This window comes from Mesoplodon densirostris, chromosome 1 (genome assembly GCF_025265405.1).
Source record: "Mesoplodon densirostris isolate mMesDen1 chromosome 1, mMesDen1 primary haplotype, whole genome shotgun sequence".
NCBI classification, from domain to species: Eukaryota; Metazoa; Chordata; class Mammalia; order Artiodactyla; family Ziphiidae; genus Mesoplodon; species Mesoplodon densirostris.
In genome coordinates, this window is record NC_082661.1 from 23,624,701 (window position 1) to 23,648,385 (window position 23,685).

General features: G+C 40.3%; 1 protein-coding gene across 7 annotated transcripts in view; it reads left to right on the forward strand.

Annotated features, from left to right (window-relative positions):
- Nucleotides 1-23,685, forward strand: part of SORCS1 (sortilin related VPS10 domain containing receptor 1) — a 572,111-nt gene that overhangs the window by 493,675 nt on the left and 54,751 nt on the right. For 6 of the 7 annotated variants that reach the window (XM_060099829.1, XM_060099837.1, XM_060099849.1 and 3 more), the window contains exon 19: nt 21,801-21,987. The exons of the other annotated variant lie outside the window; for it this stretch is intronic. In XM_060099829.1, the coding sequence (XP_059955812.1) occupies nt 21,801-21,987 (187 nt within the window). The remainder of the gene's footprint in view (nt 1-21,800; nt 21,988-23,685) is intronic. 7 annotated transcript variants of the gene reach the window in all.

Genomic DNA, 23,685 nt, shown 5'->3' on the forward strand with positions numbered 1-23,685 from the left:
AGATATATATGTATTATTTAGAGCAAGAGTAAGAGAGAGAGTGGGAAAGAGAGAGGCAGACATAACACACAGAAGGAGAAAGGATTTGAGAAGCTACAGTTCTTTTCTTGAGAGATGGGAAATTCACTGTGATGAGTCTAACATTTTATGCTGTATTTCCCCTCAAGAACCTTGCCAATTCATACATCATACTGTATAAGAGGTCAGATTTTCAGATCCCCAGTAGAAGGTGAGATGGAAAGTGTTGACTAAACATCTGTTGGTGGACTTACAAGCCTGGGAAGATAGAGGTTGGACTTCAGCGTTACCAAGTCAGCTGGGACTGATGATGTCAAAACACAGAGAGAAGGGAAGCATAGAGAAGTCATATAATATTCTGTGTCTTTTGTTCCCTTGAGTTATTTGACAATATCTGAGGGATACAGACAAAATAGAAACTAGTCAGTTAAGAGGATGTGAAGTCAAACATAGGTTTTAGAAGTATTACATTTGGGGGAGATAAAAAATTTGAGGTTAGGGACTATCAAGAGGAAAGCCCTGGTGAACGATAGAAGACTAGGTTCTGGAGACTCCTGGAAAGCTCTATGCTAGGAGTAAGGATGAAACAGAATTAGACCAGACCCTCTACACCCTGAAATCACAACTGACATTATTTCAGTCTTTGAAGGGTTAGAGTGATTTTCCCCCCATTTTAAATGTCTGTCAGAAGCTATAACAAATCCTCTTTAGGAAAATAACATACATCAGAGGCCTTCCTTGTTTTTTGCGTGTAAAATTTGGGGTGTTTAAATAATTACAGATATATCAAGAAACAGGACCAAGAACAGGAAAGAAGCAACAGAGGAAAGAACAGTTGCCTGAGATATGATTAATATGTTTATGAATATGGGATAAGATATAAAATTTAACCCCACAGCAGTCATCAATAGGAGGCAGTAAGCAAATGGAAGTTATAGAAAATAAAGATATAATTACTGATATTGATCAACATCAGCATGAAGAAATAAATGCCAGTACACATATAAAATGGAATATTTTTATATGTACTATATTCAACAAAAAGCTTACTTAAAAATCACTTTAGAAATTCAAATAAAACACTTAGTATTTAGGTCACTAAACAATAAGGAAAAAGAAAACTGTTAGGGAGGGATTCATTTTCCAGGCCAATCCTATATCCTATGATGAAGGTGAAGGTCCCTTTCCCAGAGACATAAGGAACCTCATTATGATACTCAGGACATCATCTTTTGAAGCAGCAGATGTCAATGCTGGAGCAGGATTCAGAATATAGATTTTTATTTCATTTTGAAGGATACAGTAGAGCAAGATCTGAAACAAGAAATCAGGCCTGGTCAGCTCCAACCTCTGTACACCCTCCAGGGACAGAGGCCAGGCTCTCATCTGTTCAGTGTTGCTTTCCATGTAACCAAGATTATCAGGCATCTCAAACTTGGCTGGGTGATGTGGGAACAGATTGGGGAATCTGGTTCTAAGATGTGTAAATTCATGCCTTCTGGGCACAAAAAGGGGGAAAAAATAATGAGTGAGCTCATTTCACTTGAATGGGCAAAACTACAGCAGCAGGGATGAGTCTGCTGCCTGCACATGTCAGAATTGGTCCCTTGATGCTCTTGCCTCCTAGTACAAAGCCCAAGCCCTAAGGACTGTCCCCATGTCAAGAGGCCCTGGAGACCTCACATTTGATTGTGAGATCCTGTGCTAATGAGTCACAAGCTCACCTTACAGAAACCACCTCAGTTTCTCTATTAATCTCTGGATTATATACGTAGGCATGGCTGAGGTGTGTGATAAACAATGCAGAATACAGGACAACAGAGTGTCTCAGAGAAGCTGAGGAGCACTGAAACTTGACACGATAATGATTCAGGTGTCCTACACTGATTGAGCACTAACTAAGGTCCAGTTTGTGAGTGTTTCATGCATTGTCTCATTTAGATCCCACCGCAGCCCTATGCGAGTAAGTACTGATATTATCATTATCACTTTATAGATGGCACAGCCGAAGCACAGAAAGGCAGAGTAACTCACCTAAGATCACACAGCTACTAAGTAATGGAGCCAGGAGTCAAATCCAGGATCTGTGTTCTCCTGCCTTTCTACTGCTTCTCTGTGGCGGAAACAACCATTTTCTGGCAAAGAACTTCATGTATTTCCTAAGGCTCTCTAGAGACGCTTGGCAGGAGTAACAAAGATCAAGGGGTAGAAAGAACAGGCAAAATTACCTACGCCCAAGCCAGTCGGCGCTGTGGCTGCTGCTGTATTCTTAGACACTCGTCAACATGTAAATCAAGAGTTTCCTCCTGGATTTTCTGAGAATATTCTTGGTTTGAGATCAGCTTGTTGAAAACCGTTTCAGCAAAGAGAGCGGCCAAATCCTCCTCTTTGCAATTTATTGAATGGCTACAATGTATCTAGTGCTGTTTGATCCACTCTAAAGAATGTTGGAAAACGTAGGATATGAATGCAGTACTCAAGGACTTTAACATCCATGTATACCAAACTTCTCCTGAGTCTTAGGTATGAATTAGGTTATAATATTACTAAATTAAATTTAAACCCCACACAAACAAAAACTCCTGACATGTGCCACTGGTAATACGTGGTTTCTCTACGTCCTCCTCAAAATTTCTGAGTTCACTTCTCATTTGAATTTGTTGCTCCTAAATTTACTTTATGAATAGAGTATCTGATTTACCCCCATACCTAGTGCCAATTCTTTATAACAATAGGGATATTAATGCCATGCTTCTGATGCCCCTAAAGCAGCAAGTCCTCCAGGTACCAAAGGAACCAAGAGGTCCCTGCTACATTTTGATATGACACCGTAGTGTGATTAATGAGATGTGGGCAGAAGACTCTCCAAGCCAGTGTAATATTTTATCATTTGGGCACCAAAGATCATGCTCCTGTGTCTCATGGTTTATTCCTCGTTCAAGTTTCTCCTCTAGACTTGTCTTCTGTCTGCAAGGCTAGGTTGGGCTGGGGACTGATGCAACCCCCCCACCTTTCTTTGTCCCCAGTTACTTACATACAAACCCTTCCGTGTAGGCTCCATCTCCTATGCATATCAACTAAAGCATTAGAGACCTGAGGACTGAACCGTTCCACCAACTAGTTAGATATGTGTTTATATGTTCTGCAACAAATATTTTACTGAGTTCCAATTTTATGTCATGTACTTTTCATTTATGAGTAGACATATTTCAGCTTGTGAACTGCATGTTTTGGGTTAACTAGGACCTCTGCTGTATCAAGTTTCAAGTAAAAATCTAAACACACAAAATGGAAAATACTAAATATTTTGTATTCATTCAAAACAAAAAGAAAATTAATTTACTTAATTAAATTATAATAATGATCTATGTTAGAATATTATAGATATCTATATCTATATTACTAATCTATAATAACAGTCATCTCTTTTTGGCATCTCCCAATAAATGATCAATATTATTAAGATAGGAATCATATCCTGCCTGGTTGCAGCTCTAGCATCTCTGCTTACCATGCCTACAATATTGATAGGAACTCAATAAATGTGTGTGGATTTGGATAGGCTTCCCCAAGGAGTGTAGAGATAAAGTCTAAACTTAAGAGGAAAAAGGCTCTTAAAATTTGAATAACATCCCAAACATGTTAAAGTCTTCATCTGAAATCCAAGTCACTTCCTTTATTCTGTTCTAGTGCATGTCCTAATTCTAACATAAGAATATCAATGAAAACCTTGCTAAAACCAGAGCAAAGAAGAGAACTTCTTATTGACTGAAGATAATCAAAGGCTAAGTACACTGATGCCAACTTGTAACTCCATGTACGATAGGATGTGCGTGAGCCAAAATTTTGCAGATTTGACAAATGCAGGAAATGGAATCCCTTTTTGTAAATAGCATGTGAGCCCACCCCCACATCTATGTGACACAATGACATCATAACACAAGTCCTTCAAAATCCTACAGCTTGGGCCTCCCTGGTGGCGCAAGTGGTTGAGAGTCCGCCTGCCGATGCAGGGGATACGGGTTCGTGCCCCGGTCTGGGAGGATCCCATATGCCGCGGAGCGGCTGGGCCCGTGAGCCATGGCCGCTGAGCCTGCGCGTCCGGAGCCTGTGCGTCCGGAGCCTGTGCTCCGCAACAGGGGAGGCCACAACAGTGAGAGGCCCGCATACCGCAAAAAAAAAAAAAAAAAAAAAAAAAAAAAAAAAATCCTACAGCTTGGTTATTCAGAGAAACGCATAATTCTGTTGAAGTTGATGAAAAGCTCCCGTGTCAGGGACCCCATCCCTGCTGCTTTGAGGATTCTCTCCAAATTTACAATAATAAAAGAATCTTCATTAGAAGCAACAAGGCAAAGGAGCCAGTCTTGCTTCCAACCCAGACTCACTCATTATGGAAGATCCAAGAACACACACACATGCACACACACACTTACACTCACACTATGAATTTATGCATCACTGTTTTCTTAAGGACAAAGAACATTGATCCAGGAACCAACCAAGAAGGGAGAGGAGGAATCCATGAAGTTGTGTTTAAGAAGCCGAACATTTTACATTTTACGACACCTGAATTTTAGGAAGCCAATCGATGGTGTTTTGCAGTGAGACCCCAGCAATGAGAGGTAGCATCTCTGTCTGAAGACTTGCTTAAGATGGATGTCCTCTGGGCCACTAATGAGCACCTAGTGAGGCTGTAGACTTTCAATGTGATAACTCGGCTTTCTAGAGAAATCCAATGCGAGAACCTGAAGGCACAGGATGGATGGCAAAGGGCCTAATCAGTCTTAAGAACTCAACAAAACTGATTTAGAAGGCATTCATTTGAGAGGACTGCTACGCAGAAGTAGTGTCTGCATGTTATGGGAAATAATTAAATCTGTTTTAAATAGCTGTAAGAATAAAGAGATGCAATTTGCTGCATAATTTAAGACTTTTAAATTAAATCTGAGGCAAGGGACTAAAATTAAAAACTTTGATCTGTATGTCATTGTTTTAATACTTCCATTTACATACAAAGACTGGAACTTAATAAGGAAAATTCATGATTATAACTTCTTCTGTGAGATTTAACTCTGAAACGTGAAGGCTGTGCCCTCATTAAATGGATTTCAATGAGCTGTAATTTCACATACATTGAAAGACTTATGGCCACATAAAAGTAACCACAGTGTAATAGCACTTCATAAATACTGCAGGATGCTGCCAGCCATCAGATGATAGAGAAGTTGACTTTTGATAATTTTTTTGTGTCTGCGAGACATTTATCTGTTGAATTGATAAAGGAATCTGATCTACTTTTTCATCTGCAGAAACAGTTGGGATAAAGAGTTAGCAGGAAGTGTTAAGTCCAGACAGGTGTCACTTTCCAGCCCAGATCCAACTCAGAAGGTTCAGCTGTTTTCTTCTTCCACACAAAGGAATGGGAGCTGATTTCAGTGAGCCATGGAGATTTAAGAGCCTTTCTCATGCATATATAATTACTTACTCTGTTCGGCTTTATTCTCTTTGAATCTAGCAAGGTAATTGAGCCCTTCATTTCTTCCCCCTTGTTGCTCCGGATTAAAAAGGAAAGAAGGAAATGAGGCAGGCAGTATAGGTTGTCTTTAAGAGGGCTGATGCCTGAAGTTCAGGTTGTATTCAGGTTAGCAGCTCTCTCTAAGGCTCCACTTTTCTCTCTCCTCAATACTGGTCCACATGTGTTGGTGTATTTCTATTCTTTAGGGTTTCAGAGAATAGATGTTTGCAAAGAACTCCAGTCTGCCTTGACAAGCAAAGAGAAATACTTGGCTCATTACTGAGAGATCCAGTACAGTGAATATCCCAAGGGCAGGAGTCATGAAATAGTCTTCAGTTTGGATTTTCAATCTTTCACCCTGTCTGCTTCAGGCCCTCCAACACTGGTGTCCACCACCCCTTGAATCAGGGCTTCACCAAACCACACAGTTCTTGCCCAAGTGTGTAATTTCCTCAGGCTTCTGGCTTTGCACTTTGCCATTCATTATTCCATGGCTCTCTGTCTTACCAGCTCATTCCACTGTGTAACCCACCCTTCACGTGCAATGGGAAGTCTCCATCACGTGACAACAGCACTTGGATAAGTTCGGCATCTTTGCCAAAGAGTGGAGATTATTTCAGCAGCCTGGAGGAATGTTGGAATATGTGTGGATGTCCAATAATGCCAATTACAAGAATAATAGAATTATGAGAACGACAGCTTACCTGGCCTAGAAATGACAACTAGGATCATCACCATCTGCCCATCTTTATAGCTAAAGAAATTGAGGTCCAATTGTAAAATGCATTTCAAGGGACATTCAACCAGGTCTTCTAACTCTCAGGTCACCACCTGCCTTCTTTAGGGCACCTCTTCCACATATAGAGATATGGATTTCTATAGATCTCTGTAAAGTCACTTACATCTCATAACAACTTAATAACTTGGAAAAGTGATGAAGTGACATCCAGGGCAAGAAATCAAATGTCCATTTCATAGACAGGATCTCATGACTTAATTAAGTCCACCAAGTGATGCTAGGTATAAAAATTCTGAAAGCTATTTAAAATGTTGACAGCAGAGCATAAAACAGTGTAATAATTTCAGTATTGCCATTGTTATTGTGTGTGTATGTGTGTGCACACGTGTGCACGTGCATGCACATTATCATTGGTTAATATGGTATTCACCAGTGTAGCAATGTGATCTCTGGGTGGTACGATTATGAGCAATTTGAATTTTCTTCTTCCAAATTTTATGCATGTTCTACAGTTTTCTCGAAGAATTCATCATGGCTTTTCTTTCTTTGTTCTTCTTTCTTCTAATAAGGTCAACATATTTCTATTACATATTTTACTAGTAGGAGAAACTCATTGTAGGTTTATTCCTAAAGGAATCTTCCTACTACTCTTTCTTTCAAAATGTAACTTGTTCTTATGACATACCTGAATGTTTACTTTTAGAGTGATTTTTTTTAAGTCATTCAAAAACATTTATACAATTTACGTCATTGGGCAGCCCCATAGTTTTCCTGCCAAAGGCTGCTGGGGTGATTCCTGAAGCCACCATGAAGCGGTAACAGTATAGCAATGCCTTTTACCACCTAAAAAGGGTTTTGAAAGCACAGTGGATCAAGGTTCTGACCTCTCTGTACCACAATGTCTAGATGGAGTAAGGAGGCCTTTGCTTATGGTCATTTGTCTACTTACACAAGCCAAGTGTTCCTCCTGACTTATGGTGTTCTGTTCCATTCTAAGCCAGACAAGTACAGAAGACATAAAAATGAAATTTGGAAATTTGCTGTTCATTTCAACACATGGTGCTACAGCTTATTTGTAAGTGAAGGATTAAACCATTTTGTGTTGTTCTAATAGGAAATTCTTGGTCTGAGCATTAGATCCAGAAGTATTTGGATATTTAGTTAGGCAAGTTCCAAGGATCATAGTCCTCAAAGAGGGGTCAAGCCATCTGTGTTTCATCAGAGTGAAGGCAAAATACGCATCCAATAAAATTATTTGGTAGGTCCATAGCCTGGTCTCCCTGGCATCACTGGCCTTGTCAGACCTGAGTTTTCTGGTGAAATCATAAAACCCCATGGACTACCCTCCTTACTGTGGTGAATGTTCTCCCTTCAGGTCAAAGCATCCAAGTTTACTGTTGCCTTTGCTCCCAGAGAAGCCCGAGGTCTGCATATCTGGAGAGATGCATGTGCTATTGAAAAGCATCTCCGAATAGGCAAGGGGAGGAGGTTGAGTCTATATTTTGCAATTGTGCTGATATCTAGATATCTTGGGATTATGTCCAGAGCTCAGTTTTGAAACTGAATAGAAGCACATAGGGAATGCTTCAAACCAGACAGCCATGAAACACTCTCTCCCAGCTGATCTGGTGTGGCAGCCTCAGCATTCAGCAATAATAGTACCTCTCGGAAGGGATGCCAGAGAGGATCAAGAGCTAGGAGCAGAACATGGGGCATGTGCAACTGCCTTTTATCATAGACTGGTGTTGTCCTGTGCTACAAGGACTCGGTTGACCACTATAAAATGGCAGTTCCAACAGTGTCAGCAGTGGATTCCTGTTTACAGCCATCTCACTCTTTGTCAAACACTAACATCATCAGAGGTCTTCACAAACGCGCTTTGTAGTTTCCATGGTGTTTTCTAGAGTGTGGAGTATTACACCGGGCTCCTCTCACATCACTATTTAATGAAGAATTTGATCTGTGCTGGAGTTCCTTTAATGGGTTTAGTTACTGAGGCTTACCAAACGCTCTCTGGTTTTACATATCAGTCAATCCATTCTTCAGCATCCATCTGGGAATGAGCACATGGAATACTTTGAGTGTCTTCTGAACAAGAAGTAGTAGTGGAACGTGGAGTTAAGAAGAGCTTGGTTCAAACTAATCTTGTGACTCTAGGCAAATTTTAACAGTCTTTTAGGTCTGAGTCTTTTAGGGATGAAGATTCAATGAGGGAGAGACCTTTAAGATGGTGGAGGAATAAGACATGGAGATCACCTTCCTCCCCACAAATACATCAGAAATACATCTACATGTGGAACAACTCCTACAGAACACATACTGAAAGCTGGCAGAAGACCTCAGACTTCCCAAAAGGCAAGAAACTCCCCATATACCTGGCCGTGTGACTGACAGGGTCTTGGTGCTGACACCAGGTGTCAGGTCTGTGCCTCTGAGGTGGGAGAGCCAAGGTCAGGACATTAGTCCACCAGAGACCTCCTGGCTCCACATAATATCAAACAGTGAAAGCTCTCCCAGAGATCTATATCTCAACACTAAGACCCAGGTCCACTTAATGACCAGCAAGACACAGTGCTGGACACCCTATGCCAAACAACTAGCAAGACAGGAACACAACCCCATCCATTAGCAGAGAGGCTGTCTAAAATCATACTAAGTTCACAGACAACCCAAAACACACCAGCAGATGCGGTACTGCCCACCAGAAAGACAAGATCCAACCTCATCCACCAGAACACAGGCACTAGTCCCCTCCACCAGGAAGCCTACACAACCCACTGAACCAACCTTAGCCACTGGGGACAGACACCAAAAACAACAGGAACTACAAACCTGCAGCCTGAGAAAAGGAGACCCCAAACACAGTAAGTTAAGCAAAATGAGAAGACAGAGAAACACACAGCAGATGAAGGAGCAAGGTAAAAACCCACCAGACCAAACAAATGAAGAGGAAATAGGCAGCCTACCTGAAAACGAATTCAGAGTAATGATAGTAAAGATGATCCAAAGGCTTGGAAATGGAATGGAGAAAATACAAGAAACGTTTAAAAAAGACCTAGAAGAAATAAAGAGCAAACAAACAGTGATGAACAACACAATAAATGAAATTAAAAATTGTCTAGAAGGAATCAATAGCAGAATAACTGAAGCAGAAGAATGGATAAGTGACCTGGAAGATAAAATTGTGCAAATAACTACCACAGAGCAGAATAAAGGGAAAAGAATGAAAAGAACAGAGAACAGTCTCAGAGACCTCTGGGACAACATTAAATGCACCAACATTCGAATTATAGGGGTCCCGGAAGAAGAAGAGAAAAAGAAAGGGAATGAGAAAATAGTTGAAGGCATTACAGTTGCAAACTTCCCTAGTATGGGACAGGAAATAGTCAATCAAGTCCAGGAAGCACAGAGAGTCCCATACAGAATAAATCCAAGGAGAAACACCAAGACACATATTGATCAAACTAGAAAAAATTAAATACAAAGAAAAAATATTAAAAACAGCAAGGGAAAAACAACAAATAACACACAAGGGAATCCCCATAAAGTTAACAGCTGATCATTCAGCAGACACTCTGCAAGCCAGAACGGAGTGGCAGGATATATTGAAAGTGATGAAAGGGAAAAACCTACAAACAAGATTACTCTACCCAGCAAGGATCTCTCAGATTCAATGGAGTAACTAAAACCTTTACAGACAAGGAAAAGCTAAGAGAATTCAGCACCAACAAACCAACTTTACAAAATATGCTGAAGGAATTTCCTAGGAAGGAAACACAAGAGAAGGAGAAGACCTACAATAAGAAACCCAAAACAATTAAGAAAATGGTAATAGGAACATACATATCAATAACTACCTTAAATGTAAATGGATTAAATGCTGCAACCAAAAGGCATAGACTGGCTGAATGTGTACAAAAACAAAACCTGTATGTATGCTGTTTACAGCAGACCCATTTCAGGCCTAGGGACACATACAGACTGAAAGTGAGGGGATGGAAAAGATACTCTATGGAAATGGAAATCAAAAAAAGCTGCAGTAGCAATTCTCATGTGAGACAAAATAGACTTTAAAATAAACACTATTACGAGAGACAAAGAAGGACACTAGAGAATGATCAAGGGAACAATCCAAGAGGAAGATTTAACAATTGTAAATATTTATGCATCCAACATAGGAGTACCTCAATACATAAGGCAACTGCTAGAAACCATAAAAGGGGAAATTGACAGTGAAACAATCATAGTAGGAGACTTTAACACCCCACTTTCACCAATGGACAGATCATCCAAAATGAAAATAAATAAGGAAACACAAGCTTTAAATGATACATTAAACAAGATGGACTTAATTGATATTTATAGGACATTCCATCCAAAAACAATAGAATACACTTTCATCTCAAGTGCTCATGGAACATTCTCCAGGATAGATCATATCTCGGGTCACAACTCAAGCCTTGGTAAATTTAAGAAAATTGAAATTGCATCAAGTATCTTTTCCGACCACAGTGCTATGAGACTAGATATCAGTTAGAGGAAAAAATCTATAAAAAAATACAAACGCATGGAGGCTAAACAATACACTACTAAATGACCAAGAGATCACTGAAGAAATCAAAGAGAAAATCAAAAATACCTAGAAACAAATGACAATGAAAACACAATGACCCAAAACCTATGGGATGCAGCAAAAGCAGTTCTAAGAGGGAAGTTTGTAGCAGTACAATCCTACCTCAAGAAACAAGAAACATCTCTAATAAACAACCTAACCTTACACCTAAAGCAATTAGAGAAAGAAGAACAAAAAAAAAACCCAAAGTTAGCAGAAGGAAAGAAATCATAAAGATCAGATCAGAAATAAATGAAAAAGAAATGAAAGAAACATTAGCAAAGATCAGTAAAACTAAAAGCGGGTTCTTTGAGAAGATAAACAAGATAGATAAACCATTAGCCAGACTCATCAAGAAAAAAAGGGAGAAGACTCAAGGCAATAGAATTAGAAGTGAAAAAGGGGAAGTAACAACTGACACTGCAGAAATTCAAAGGATCATGAGAGATTACTACAAGCAACTCTATGCCAATAAAATGGACAACCTGGAAGAAATGGATGAATTCTAGGTAAAGCACAACCTTCTGAGACTGAACCAGGAAGAAATAGCAAATATAAACAGACCAATCACAAGCACTGAAATTGAAACTGTGATTAAAAATCTTCCAACAAACAAAAGCCCAGAACCAGATGGCTTCACAGGTGAATTCTATCCAACTTTTAGAGAAGAGCTAACACCTGTCCTTCTCAAACTCTTCCAAAATATAGCAGAGGGAGGAACACTCCCAAACTCATTCTATGAGGCCACCATCACCCTGATACCAAAACCAGACAAAGATTTCACAAAGAAAGAAAACTACAGACCAATATCAGTGATGAACATAGATGCAAAAATCCTCAACAGAACACTAGCAAACAGAACCCAACAGTGCATTAAAAGGATCATACACCATGATCAAGTGGGATTTATCCCAGGAGTGCAAGGATTCTTCAGTATACGCAAATCAATCAATGTGATACACCATATCAACAAACTGAAGGAGAAAAAACATATGATCATCTCAATAGATGCAGAAAAAGCTTTTGACAAAATTCAACACCCATTTATGATAAAAACCCTCTAGAAAGTAGGCATACAGGGAACTTACCTCAACATAATAAAGGCCATATATGACAAACCCACAGCCAACATCATTCTCAATCATGAAAAACTGAAACCATTTCCTCTAAGATCAGAAACAAGACAAGGTTTTCCACAGTCACCACTATTATTGGAAGTTTTGGAAGTTTTAGCCACAGCAGTCAGAGAAGAAAAAGAAATAAAAGGAATCCAAATCAGAAAAGAAGAAGTAAAGCTGTCACTGTTTGCAGAAGGTGACATGATACCATACATACAGAATCCTAAAGATGTTACCAGAAAACTACTAGAGCTAATCAATGAATTTGGTAAAATAGCAGGATACAAAATGAATGCACAGAAATCTCTTGCATCCCTATGCATTAATGATGAAAAATCTGAAAGAGAAATTAAGGAAACACCCCCATTTACCATTGCAACAAAAAGAATAAAATACCTAGGAATAAGCCTACCTAAGGAGACAAAAGACCTGTATGCAGAAAACTATGACACTGATGAAAGAAATTAAAGATGATACAAACAGATAGAGAGAGATACCATGTTCTTGGATTCGAAGAATCAACATTGTGAAAATGACTCTACTACCCAAAGCAATCTACAGATTCAATGCAATCCCTATCAAACTACCAATGGCATTTTTCACAGAACTAGAACAAAAGATTTTACAATTTGTATGGAAAGACAAAAGACCCCAAATAGCCAAAGCAATCTTGAGAAAGAAAAACAGAGCTGGAGGAATCAGGTTCCCTGACTTCAGACTATACTACAAAGCTACAGTAATCAAGACAGTATGGTACTGGCACAAAAATAGAAATATAGATCAGTGGAACAGGATAGAAAGCTCAGAGATAAACCCACACACATATGGTCACCTTATCTTTGATAAATGAGGCAAGAATATACAATGGAGAAAAGGCAGCCTCTTCAATAAGTGGTGCTGGGAAAACTAGACAGCTACATGTAAAACTATGAAATTAGAGCACTCCCTAACACCATACACAAAAATAAACTCAAAATGGATTAAAGACCTAAATGTAAGGCCAGGCACTGTAAAACTCTTAGAGGAAAACATAGGCAGGACAGTCTGTGACATAAATCACAGCAAGATCCTTTTTGACCCACCTCTTGAGAAATGGAAATTAAAAAAAAAAAATGGGACCTAATGTAACTTAAAAGCTTTTGCACAGCAAAGGAAACCATAAACAAGAAGAAAAGACAGCCCTCACAATGGGAGAAAATATTTGCAAATGAAGCAACTGACAAAGGATTAATCTCCAAAATATGTAAGCAACTCATGCAGCTCAATATCAAAAAAACAAACAACCCAATCCAAAAATGGGCAGAAGACCTAAGTAGTCATTTCTCCAAAGAAGATACACAGATTCCCAACAAACACATGAAAGGATGCTCAACATCACTAATCATTAGAGAAATGAAAAACTACAATGAGGTATCACCTCACACTAGTCAGAATGGCCATCATCAAAAAATCTAGAAACAATAAATGCTGGAGAGGGTGTGGAGAAAAGGGAACCCTCTTGCACTGTTGGTGGGAATGTAAATTGATACAGCCACTAGGGAGAACAGTATGGAGATTCCTTATAAAACTAAAAATAGAACTACCATATGACCCAGCAATCCCACTGCTGGGCATATACCCTGAGAAAACCATAATTCAAAAAGAGACATGTACCACAGTGTTCACTGCAGCTCTATTTACAATAGCCAGGACATGGAAGCAACCTAAGTGTCCATCTACAGATGAATGGATAAAGAAGATGTGGCACATATATACAATAAAATATTACTCAGCCATAAGAAGAAACAAAATTGTATTATTTGTAGTGAGGTGGATGGACTTAGAGATTGTCATACAGAGTGAAGTAAGTCAGAAAGAGGAAAACAAATACCGTATGCTAACACATATATATGGATTCTAAAAAAAAAAAAAAAAAAAAAGAACCTAGGGGCATGACAGGAATAAAGACACAGATGTAGAGAATGGACTTGAGGACACGGGAGGGGGAAGGGTAAGCTGGGACGAAGTGAGAGAGTGGCATGGACATATATACACTACCAAATGTAAAATATCTAGTCCGAAGCAGTCACATAACACAGGGAGATCAGATTGGTACTTTGTGACCACCTAGAGGGGTGGGATAGGGAGGGTGGGAGGGAGACGCAAGAGGGAGGATATATGGGGATATATGTATATGTATAGCTGATTCACTTTGTTATAAAGCAGAAACTAACACACCATTGTAAAGCAATTATACTCCAATAAAGATGTTAAAAATATATAAAAATAAAATGCTATATATAACAAAAATATTTAAAAAATTAAAAAAAAAAGATTCAATGAGAAACTATAGAGAGAAATGCTGTTATTATTTCTGGGACAGAAAACTTTTGAGAAATGTTCTCTCTCTTTTCCCTTAGTGACCATCAGGGGATGTTCTAGAACAATCTTAGCACAATTCATGTGATAAGCCACATGCCAGAGGTCGCTCTTATTGAATAAGCACAAGGGGGATAGCGCTTCTTTCCATGAACTCCTTTCCACCTGCTGACAAAATCTCTTCTTTGGAGGCCAGAGCAACATTATACCATAGTTATCTCCTTTTCTGTTTCTTCTTGAGACTCAGCTATAAAAAGCCTTGCCAGTCTAAGTCTGCTAACCTGAGTCGCATACCCTGGAATAGGATATGCAAGGCAAAGTTGGATTATTTTTTGTTTTTCTAATTTATTTTATTGAAGTATAGTTGATTTACACTGTTATGTTAATTTCTGATGTACAGCAAAATGATTCAGTTATACATGTATATACATTCTTTTTCATATTCTTTTCTATTATGGTTTATCACAGGATGTTAAATATAGTTCCCTGTACTATACAGTAGGACCTTATTGTTTATCCATTCAATATAATAGCTTGCATCTGCTATTCCCAAACTCCCCCAGCCCCCACCCCCTTGGCAACCACAAGTCTGTTCTCTATGTCTGTGAGTCTGTTTCTGTTTCATAGATAAGTTCATCTGTGTCATATTTTAGATTCTACATATAACTGATATATGGTATTTGTCTTTCTCTTTCTGACTTACTTCACTTAGTATGATAATCTCTATGTCCATCCATGTGGCTGCAAATGGTATTATTTCATTCTTTTTTATGGCTGAGTAGTATTCCATTGTATATATGTACCACATCTTCTTTATCCATTCCTCTGTCGATGACATTTAAGTTGTTTCCATGTCTTGGCTATTATGAATAGTGCTGCTCTGAACATAGGGGTGCATGTATCTTTTTGAATTATAGCTTTGTCCAGATATATGCCTAGGAGTAGGATTGCTGGATCATATGGCAGCTCTATTTTTAGTTTGTTGAGGAACCTCTATACTGTTTTCCATAGTGGCTGCACCAATTTACCTTCCCAAAATGTGGATTATTTTTATTTCACACTCCCCATCCTGCCCAAGTACCTTTAGCCATAAGAAGAAAGACTGAAATGTCTGATTTTTGTTTCTGTCATTTAATGCCCCTAGTGATATCTTTGTTCAAATACTGTGGTCAAAAAACATTAAAATAACAATAGAAATCCAAGACCAAAGTTGGCTGTATCTCATGATCAATCTAACCAATGTCTGTGTTACCTCCTGGTTATTTCCTATATACTTAATATTTAAATGTTTATAGTAACAGTAGGGATAAGGTATTGTGTTTTGTGATGTTTCTTATGTTATCCCTTACTCCACCGATTCTTTTAAATTTGGTGAAATCTTTATTGCTCCTCCTTTACTCTTCTCTTGTAACCCTGCTGATCTCCCTGTGCCCTCACTTCACTTCACCCCTGGGGTAATCAGTGTTAACAGGCTGGGTTGTTTTAACCAGCACACTTATGCTCATGCAAACACATACAGACTCACAGTACTTGTGTTATTTTATTCATTTAAAACTAGGTTATACTATAGGTGTTTCACTTCAATGTAGTTTTTGCTGCATAAACTGTAAGGCACCTTCCAGGACTGAATTTCAGTAAAACCTGAGCCAGGCCCACCCTCGAGCTTTGCAAGGACCAGCCTCTGACAAACGAGTCCAGTTTCTATCTGCAGTGGGTCCCTAATGCCTTCAGGTGGGTCTTGGAGTCTCATTTCTGGACTGAGGCTGTCAGTGTTGAGTTACTGTAGCATTTGTTTTCCCATTTTTCTCTGAAGCCCTGTTACAGGACCTGATAGGTTCACACACCTTTCATTTCTCAGGTTAATCTTGGCTTCATTGTGGCCATTTGATATATTTGTTTTTCTATTACAGAAGCCAGTGCTGCCCTTGGAGAATCCCTGTGTAGATTTCACGTGGCTTTTGTGCCTTTCTTGGGCACTTCTTTTGAGCTAGTACTCTCAGTTCTGTGTCTATATTAGGGCATGCGGCTAAATGGCATTAGGTCTAAATAATTTTATGTGACAGTCTAGATATTTCCCAGCGTAGGATGTATTTCGGGAATGACTTGTTATTAGATTGAAGTACCTCTTGATACACAAGATTTTACTGATTACTGATTATGAATGCCTATCATTCCCCATATTCTCTAACTTATTTATGGCTTGAACATGAAACTGCTTCACCAGGGGGAAGACATTAGGGTAGTGTATGGAGTTCACAACAACCCATCTTTCCACTTATAAGCAAAAATGTTGTCAGAGGGGGAAACGGTCAAAGCCAGGAATAGAGTCTAAACAAGAAAAGAAAGTGAGTCTTGCCTTTGTTATCACCTTTCTCTCACTCTAAAAGGCATTGCAAGTAAATTCCAATGAAAGGAACTCAACAAGGACTGAGCTGCAAGGATAAAGCTAAACCACAAATCATCTTAGACCTGTTTTTAAGCCTCTCACCAGCTATGGGACTTTTGGCATCTTGTTTAACCTGTTTGTGCTCCAGTTCTCCTGGTATAGCAAATAGAAATAACATCTTCCCTTGGTGTCTCCCAAAGGTCCTAACAGCCAAATGAGATCATATATAAGAAAGCACTTTAATGAACAAGCATGGTAGACATGTACAGTATTCAAAATTTATTTTTTCTTTTTTAAAATCTCAAAGTGTATTGAACAGAAAAGAATCATCTGCAAGCACTCTGTTAGGTACTGAAGATGCAGGCCTTAAGGGTACATCTCAGCCCTGTATACAGACTACCTTCATATCATCCAGCAACTCATTTTTCTAGATAACTGACCTTGACCGAGTGTGTCGTGGAACTTTTGTGATTGTGCACCAGCTGCTAACAGTGAGTTTAGTTCTTCCATTCCTGGCTCTATTAATACATCCTTAGCCCTTAGAATCCTAAAACAACCTGGGAAAACTTTCACCATTGTGCCAAGGTGGAATAAGAATGGCATCAGCTTGTGTTGTACTGTATTCATCTTTAGATGAGTTCAGTCACAAGAAAACCTAATGTTCAACAGTCTGAACCAGTGGGCCTCAACCTTTGGTGCAGCCCAGCATCAGCTGTGGACCTTTTTCAGGCCACAGCAGGACGAAGCATCCTCCCCAGAGGTCCCGAACCAGGAGGTGGGTCTTGGATGATAACTGGACATCAGCTTTTTTTTTCTTTTAATTTCTATAAGAGATTTTGATATCAAAGGCTGATATTCATTGATTTCAAAACCAATAAACTATGGGAATTAATTTAGCAAGAAGGTGAATGTAATTTCCTGTTGCAACTCATATATCAATCTACCTATCATCTACCCTGAACTATCGCCTAATTGGCTTCCCAGAATACTTGGGCCTCCTTCCAGTGCATCCTCCATATTGTAGCCAGAATGATCTTTTTGAATTAAAAATATTATCATGCCATCTTCCCCCACACCCTGCTTCAAACACTGATGTCTTCCCATCACTCTTAGGAGAAAGATCAAAGTCAGAAACTTGGCCGCCAAATCCTAAAATGTCATCGTCTCCCCTCCAGTCTAATTTCACATGTTCCTACTGTGCCTGTATCGTTAGCTTCCTTTAACAGTATCACCCCCTTCTGCCACAGGGCCCTTGCACACCTGGTTCCTGTTGTCCCCATTGCCTGAACTCCTCACCTCCATCTCTCTCGCTCATGTCCTTTATTTGGTTAATTTCTTTCCTTCAGCCCTTCTCAGCTCAGATATCACTTCTTCCTGAAGACTTTCTTTCTTTCTATTTATTTATTTATTTTATTTATTTATTTTTGGCTGTGTTGGGTCTTCATTGCTGCGTGCAGGCTTTCTCTAGTTGTGGCGAGCTACTCTTCATTGCAGTGCATGGGCTTCTCACTGTGGTGGCTTCTCTTGTTGCAGAGCATGGTCTCTAGGTGCATTGGCTCAGTACTTGTGGCTCACGGCCACAGCAGTTGTGGTGCACGGGCTTAGTTACTCCATCGCATGTGGGGTCTTCCCGGACTAGGGCTTGAACCCGTCCGTGTCCCCTGCATTGGCAGGTGGATTCTTAACCACTGCGCCACCAGGGAAGCCCCTTGAAGACTTTCTTGAAGTTCTCAATTGGGTTAGATTTTCAGCTCTCTACTTCTCCCTGCTGTACAAGCTTGCAATGCCATGGACCTCTGACATCATCCCCTAGAATAGCTTTTTATTTATTTTTGTGATTATTAAAGTCCATCTGTCTCACCAGTAGTTTTTTCGCTCAAGAAAGCCCAGACCACATCTGTTTTGTTTGGTTGGTTATAATTTACTTAACAGCATTTTCTCCATTTAGTACCTGACATAAGATAGACACCTCATAAATATCTGTCATTGGTCGAATTAATGAATGACCAGAAGAAAGAAAGAATGACCCCATTAAAGCGGGGCAGGCATACCTAATCAAACGGTGACCTAGGACTTAGGAATTCTTCCCTTTCTCCTGTTTCTTATTCTGTAAAACAGTTGGTATCCCTGCCTGAGATGGTAATTGCAGCCCAAGGAAGTCAGAGGTTGATGATAGGTGAGCCCCAAAGTGATGCAGCTACAACTGTGTTAGGTTTTTCAAGCACCTGAGAGCCCCTGACGGCAAAGGCACGAGATGCAGTGTGTTCCACTTGAGTGGGCAAAGCTGCAACAAGCAGGGGTGAATCTGCCGCCTTCAGCGGTCAGACTTGGCCCCTGGATGCCTTCTTCTCCTGTGAAGAGCACCAAGCCCAGAGGCCTGCACCCACATCAGGAGACCTTGGGGATCTCACATCTGATTGGGGGATTCCATGTCTTTACCCACTGGGGCTCTCAGATGTGTGGTAAACCTAATATACATATATCTGTATATCTATATCTCCATCCCTGTACCTGACCTAATATTCTAAAAGCCTGGCTCCTCCACTGTATTGGCAGCCCTGCCGATGCACTAGTCCAAATGCCATGAGGCTCCCTCCTTTCACCTGCGATGTACACAGAGAACATTGTCCATGGTGGAGAATTAAGAATGCTGTCAGGCCAACAGACAGTGGACATCCAGACAGAACTTGGGAGGAGTTTCAAGGAACTGACAAGAGGTCTAAGCCCAGGGCCACACAAGGAGAGTGGTGAATACCAGACAGGAAGAGCAAGGCAAGGTAGACTCAAGCAGTGGCAGCCAAAGCTGTACTTTCCCCAGTCACAAGGGTAGCTGCTCTCTCTCTGTGGAGGCCGAAGTAGAATCAGCTGAGAGGCTAATCTCCCTTCTTTCTTCTTGCAAATGGTGACCCTACCTGATGTCCACTCTGTCTCCACAAAGAACCCTATACCTCTCTTTCCCTCTCTGTCTGTCTCTCAACGTCTTTCTCAGAAACTGTGTTGCTTGTTTCATTCCATAGATAACCTGGGTAAGCCTAGCTACTCCTGGTATTTCCCTGAGACACTTGTCCCAAATAACGTGAGTAGATTTTAAGGTGGGTTCTTCCTCCATGCCCAAACCCAGGATTCGCTGGCAGCAACTCTGTTGAAAATACAGAAAACGTGGGAGGAAACTGACCAAAAACAGAATGAGAAATTGATCAGTCCAATTTGGTTGTCCAAATGAAGGACAAGTCAGCAAGAATGGCTGACATTTATATTTATTAGTAAAGGGAATTCAAGTAATTGTGCAATGTCTGGGCTTGTGGATATTTGTTTCATAATTTTGAATGGAGTTTCTTTTGCCCACCCTAGGGGAGAATTTTTGCCCAAGTCCTTACTGAAGGTTAGCTGCTGTGTACCCCTTCACACAATGCTTGGCTGGACACAGATCAGAAGAGTAGGTCACATAGATTCATAAGATTTGAATTGCTTTTCCTGTCCCTATGAATTAATCTTTTAAATGTCAGCATTTTAAACTTGCCCTTTTCAAAAAATATGGTACCATATGAACCTTACTTAATTGAAAATACATTTCTATTTCAAAGGTTTTTTGTTTTCTTTCCCACCCCCAAAATGGGAAAAGCTAACAAAACAAGCAAAAAAACTTGTTAAAGGATGGGCTGTCTGTGAGGGATGATGGGTTTTGTCAGTTTTTCTAAGAAACTTTATTCCTTAAGAATCTCAACTAATTCCACAGGCTATATATATATCTTTTTTTACAGGTTTGGGATTTTATAAAGCAGACTTTATCTTCTCCTGCTTACTAGTGGGAAATTTATTTATTTATTTATTTTGCGATACGCGGGCCTCTCACTGTTGTGGCCTCTCCCGTGGCGGAGCACAGGCTCCAGACGCACAGGCTCTGCGGCCATGGCTCATGGGCCCAGCCGCTCCGTGGCATGTGGGATCTTCCCGGACCAGGGCACGAACCCGTGTCCCCTGCATCGGCAGGCGGACTCCCAACCACTGTGCCACCAGGGAAGCCCACTAGTGGGAAATTTAGAATCATATGATTCCAGTCAAGCTTTAAAAGGGATATAGCAAGTCTTTTACAGCTGCATTGTTTTTACAGTCATTCATTTTGGTATCAAATTTTATAGATTACTGATTACTCACATGTCTTCTATAACAACCTTTGAGTTAAGATGGTAAGATATTCATATGCCCATTTCACAGATTAGGTAACTGAGACCAAAGGAGACCAAATGACTTGCATGAAGTCATCCAGCCGGTTAATGGGACAACAGGATTAGAGGTGGGAGGAGCTGTCAATGCTTTTCCCACCTATAATGATGAAACCCAAGTCCAGAGCGATGGGTTCAAATCCCAAGACTGCTGCGAACTAGCTGTGGTAACCCTGAGCAAATGGTTAAAACTTTCTTCACTTCAGCTTCCTCATCTGTAAAATGAACAAACATTGCCCACTTTTCTCTAGACTGAGATTCTGTGAAGAATAAAATGAGATCATTTTGATAGTACAAAATGCTGAAATGTAAACAAAATAACCATCATCTTAAACAATAATAGGGCTGAGTCCAATGTCATATCATGTGTAAGGCAAGGTGTCTCCTGTCTTTCCTCCAACACAGTTAGGGAACCAGATATAAAGAAGGGGATTTGGGGGTCCAGAACACATGGAAAGTGGTCCTTGATTATATCAGGGAGGCTGAATTTTTTAAACTGTGTATGTAAGTCATTTATTCATGTGGATGATCAGACTGTAAACAAAGCCTTCAGAGAAACTGAATATCAAATTGGAGCTGATAATCAAACACTTAATTTTCCAAATCTTGAAACTTTGGGGAGTTGGTGCCCTTCAGATTTGGAGAGCATCCATCTTAGTAAACTCCTGTCTGCCAAGGAATGTCACAGGGATCCTGTCACACAGACAGATGCTCCCATCTATCGGAGGGAACCGGGCTGCCTTTTGAGCCCGGGGCTCAGACAAGCCCCAACCCCTGGAGGAGCTGCAGACAAGCACCTCCGACTCCCCTTCCTCTGATGTTGTCTTTCAGGGTGACGTCCAGAGGACATTCATCCAAGTGGACTTCGGGGATGGCATCGCAGTGTCTTATGTCAACCTCAGCTCCATGGAAGATGGGATCAAACACGTCTATCACAATGTGGGCATTTTCCGAGTGACCGTGCAGGTGGACAACAGTCTGGGGTCTGACAGCGCCGTCCTGTACTTACATGTAACTTGTATGTTATTACTGTTGTTGGTTTATGACATAGTTTAGATATTGTGTCCTTTTAAAGATATAATCCAAAATCCCTTATCTAGAAGAAGCTCACTAGTTACCTTTTAGCAGGAGAGGAAAGGAGAGTGAGAGAACCAAGTGGGGAGAAAGCAAGAAGAAGCCAGGGTTTAGTTTTGAGTGATCTGGACTCTGGTTTGCTTCAGATTGTTCTCTTGCACTGACTCTGCCTCTTCCAGATGCTTCTGAGAGACGATACCTGTGTCTGTGCTGGGCCTGAGCAGCTTGCTGGGCTGGTTGCTTGAATATGAATTTGTTGGGGGGGTGGGGTTTGGGGTTTTTTTCTTTTTTTTTTTTTTTTTGGTCAGAAATGTTGGAGAACAATCCCCATTAGCACAAGTAATGGAATTTCTCCCCATCTGATTTTTTTTCTCTTCCCATGTTATATCTCATTATTAATAATTCTTTTAGACTTTTGTTCCTTTTTTTAAAAAGGAGTATGTTTCCTGGACTTTGATCTGTGATGATTTGGTCCTAGAAGGTGGCATAGAGGGAAAGAGGGTAAATAATGTTAAGGAAACAACATTTAGAAATAGTTTCAAAAAGTATTAAAGCTTTTCCCCCATTGAGGAGTTCAAAGGTGTCCTAATGAGACAATGATATCTCCTAAGCTGTGTTTGGTAAAAATGTTTGCCATGAATGCCTCTTATGCTTGGTGTATGGGTGTCCCCAGACAGGCATAGGACTTGTTTAGATTGCTGGATAAATGGCTTACTTTTAAATGAAAGTTAGCCCCTTTATATGAATGGTCACATTCAGATTCCAAGTTCTAGGCCAGGAGTATTAAGGCTAGGCAGTATTCCATGACTCTCACCTGACTTTTGTTCACTGAACCAAACTGAGCACAGAAAGTACCAAGTAGAATCTCTTTTGTTAAGCTGCTATGATCCAGTGGGTGGATAACACTATTTAGGGGTTCCCAAGAGATTGTTCCTTACTGAGGTTTCCTGCCCTGTCACTCATTCTTGATCCTTATCTCCTGTACACTCAGGACCCAAGTGCTTCAAAGAAACACGCCCATCCTTCTTTGAGTTTAAACAGAGTTCTGCAAGATTCCCACTATGCCAACTCCACATCCCCCTTTTCAGCTAACGTTTGTTAAGCTCCTACTGTGTGCCAGGCTTTGTGCTAAACATGTCCTTTATGTATATGATCTTCCTTTTCAAAACAACCCTGTGAAGTAGGCACTGTTAGAAACACTACCTTACAAAGAACAGTGAGGTTCAGAAAGCTTAAATCACTCATTTGAAGTTGCAGACTTCAGAGCCAGACTTCAGACTCAGGTCCCCCTGCCTCCAGAATCCCAGCGCTTGGCCACTAGGTTATTATCAGTGCCTGTGCTGGCTTGGGGTTAGAGGATCCAAGTCTCCATCAGCCCTTATTCGCCTCCACATCTTTGCACATCATCCCAAAGGAATGTGAACATTTAGGTTAGAGGCAGTGTACTGGCTGTACAACTACATAGGTTCCAGACGCATTTCCCAGGCTCTCTTCCGGCTGACTGCCGCTTTTCAGCTGTCCTAGATAGACTTCCCGGAGTGGCCTCTGACTAAAAGATAATCCCTCCCTATATATCAGCATCTATAAGGACAAAAGTGATAATATCCTAAGACTAATCCTAAAATATTTAAAAACTACATCA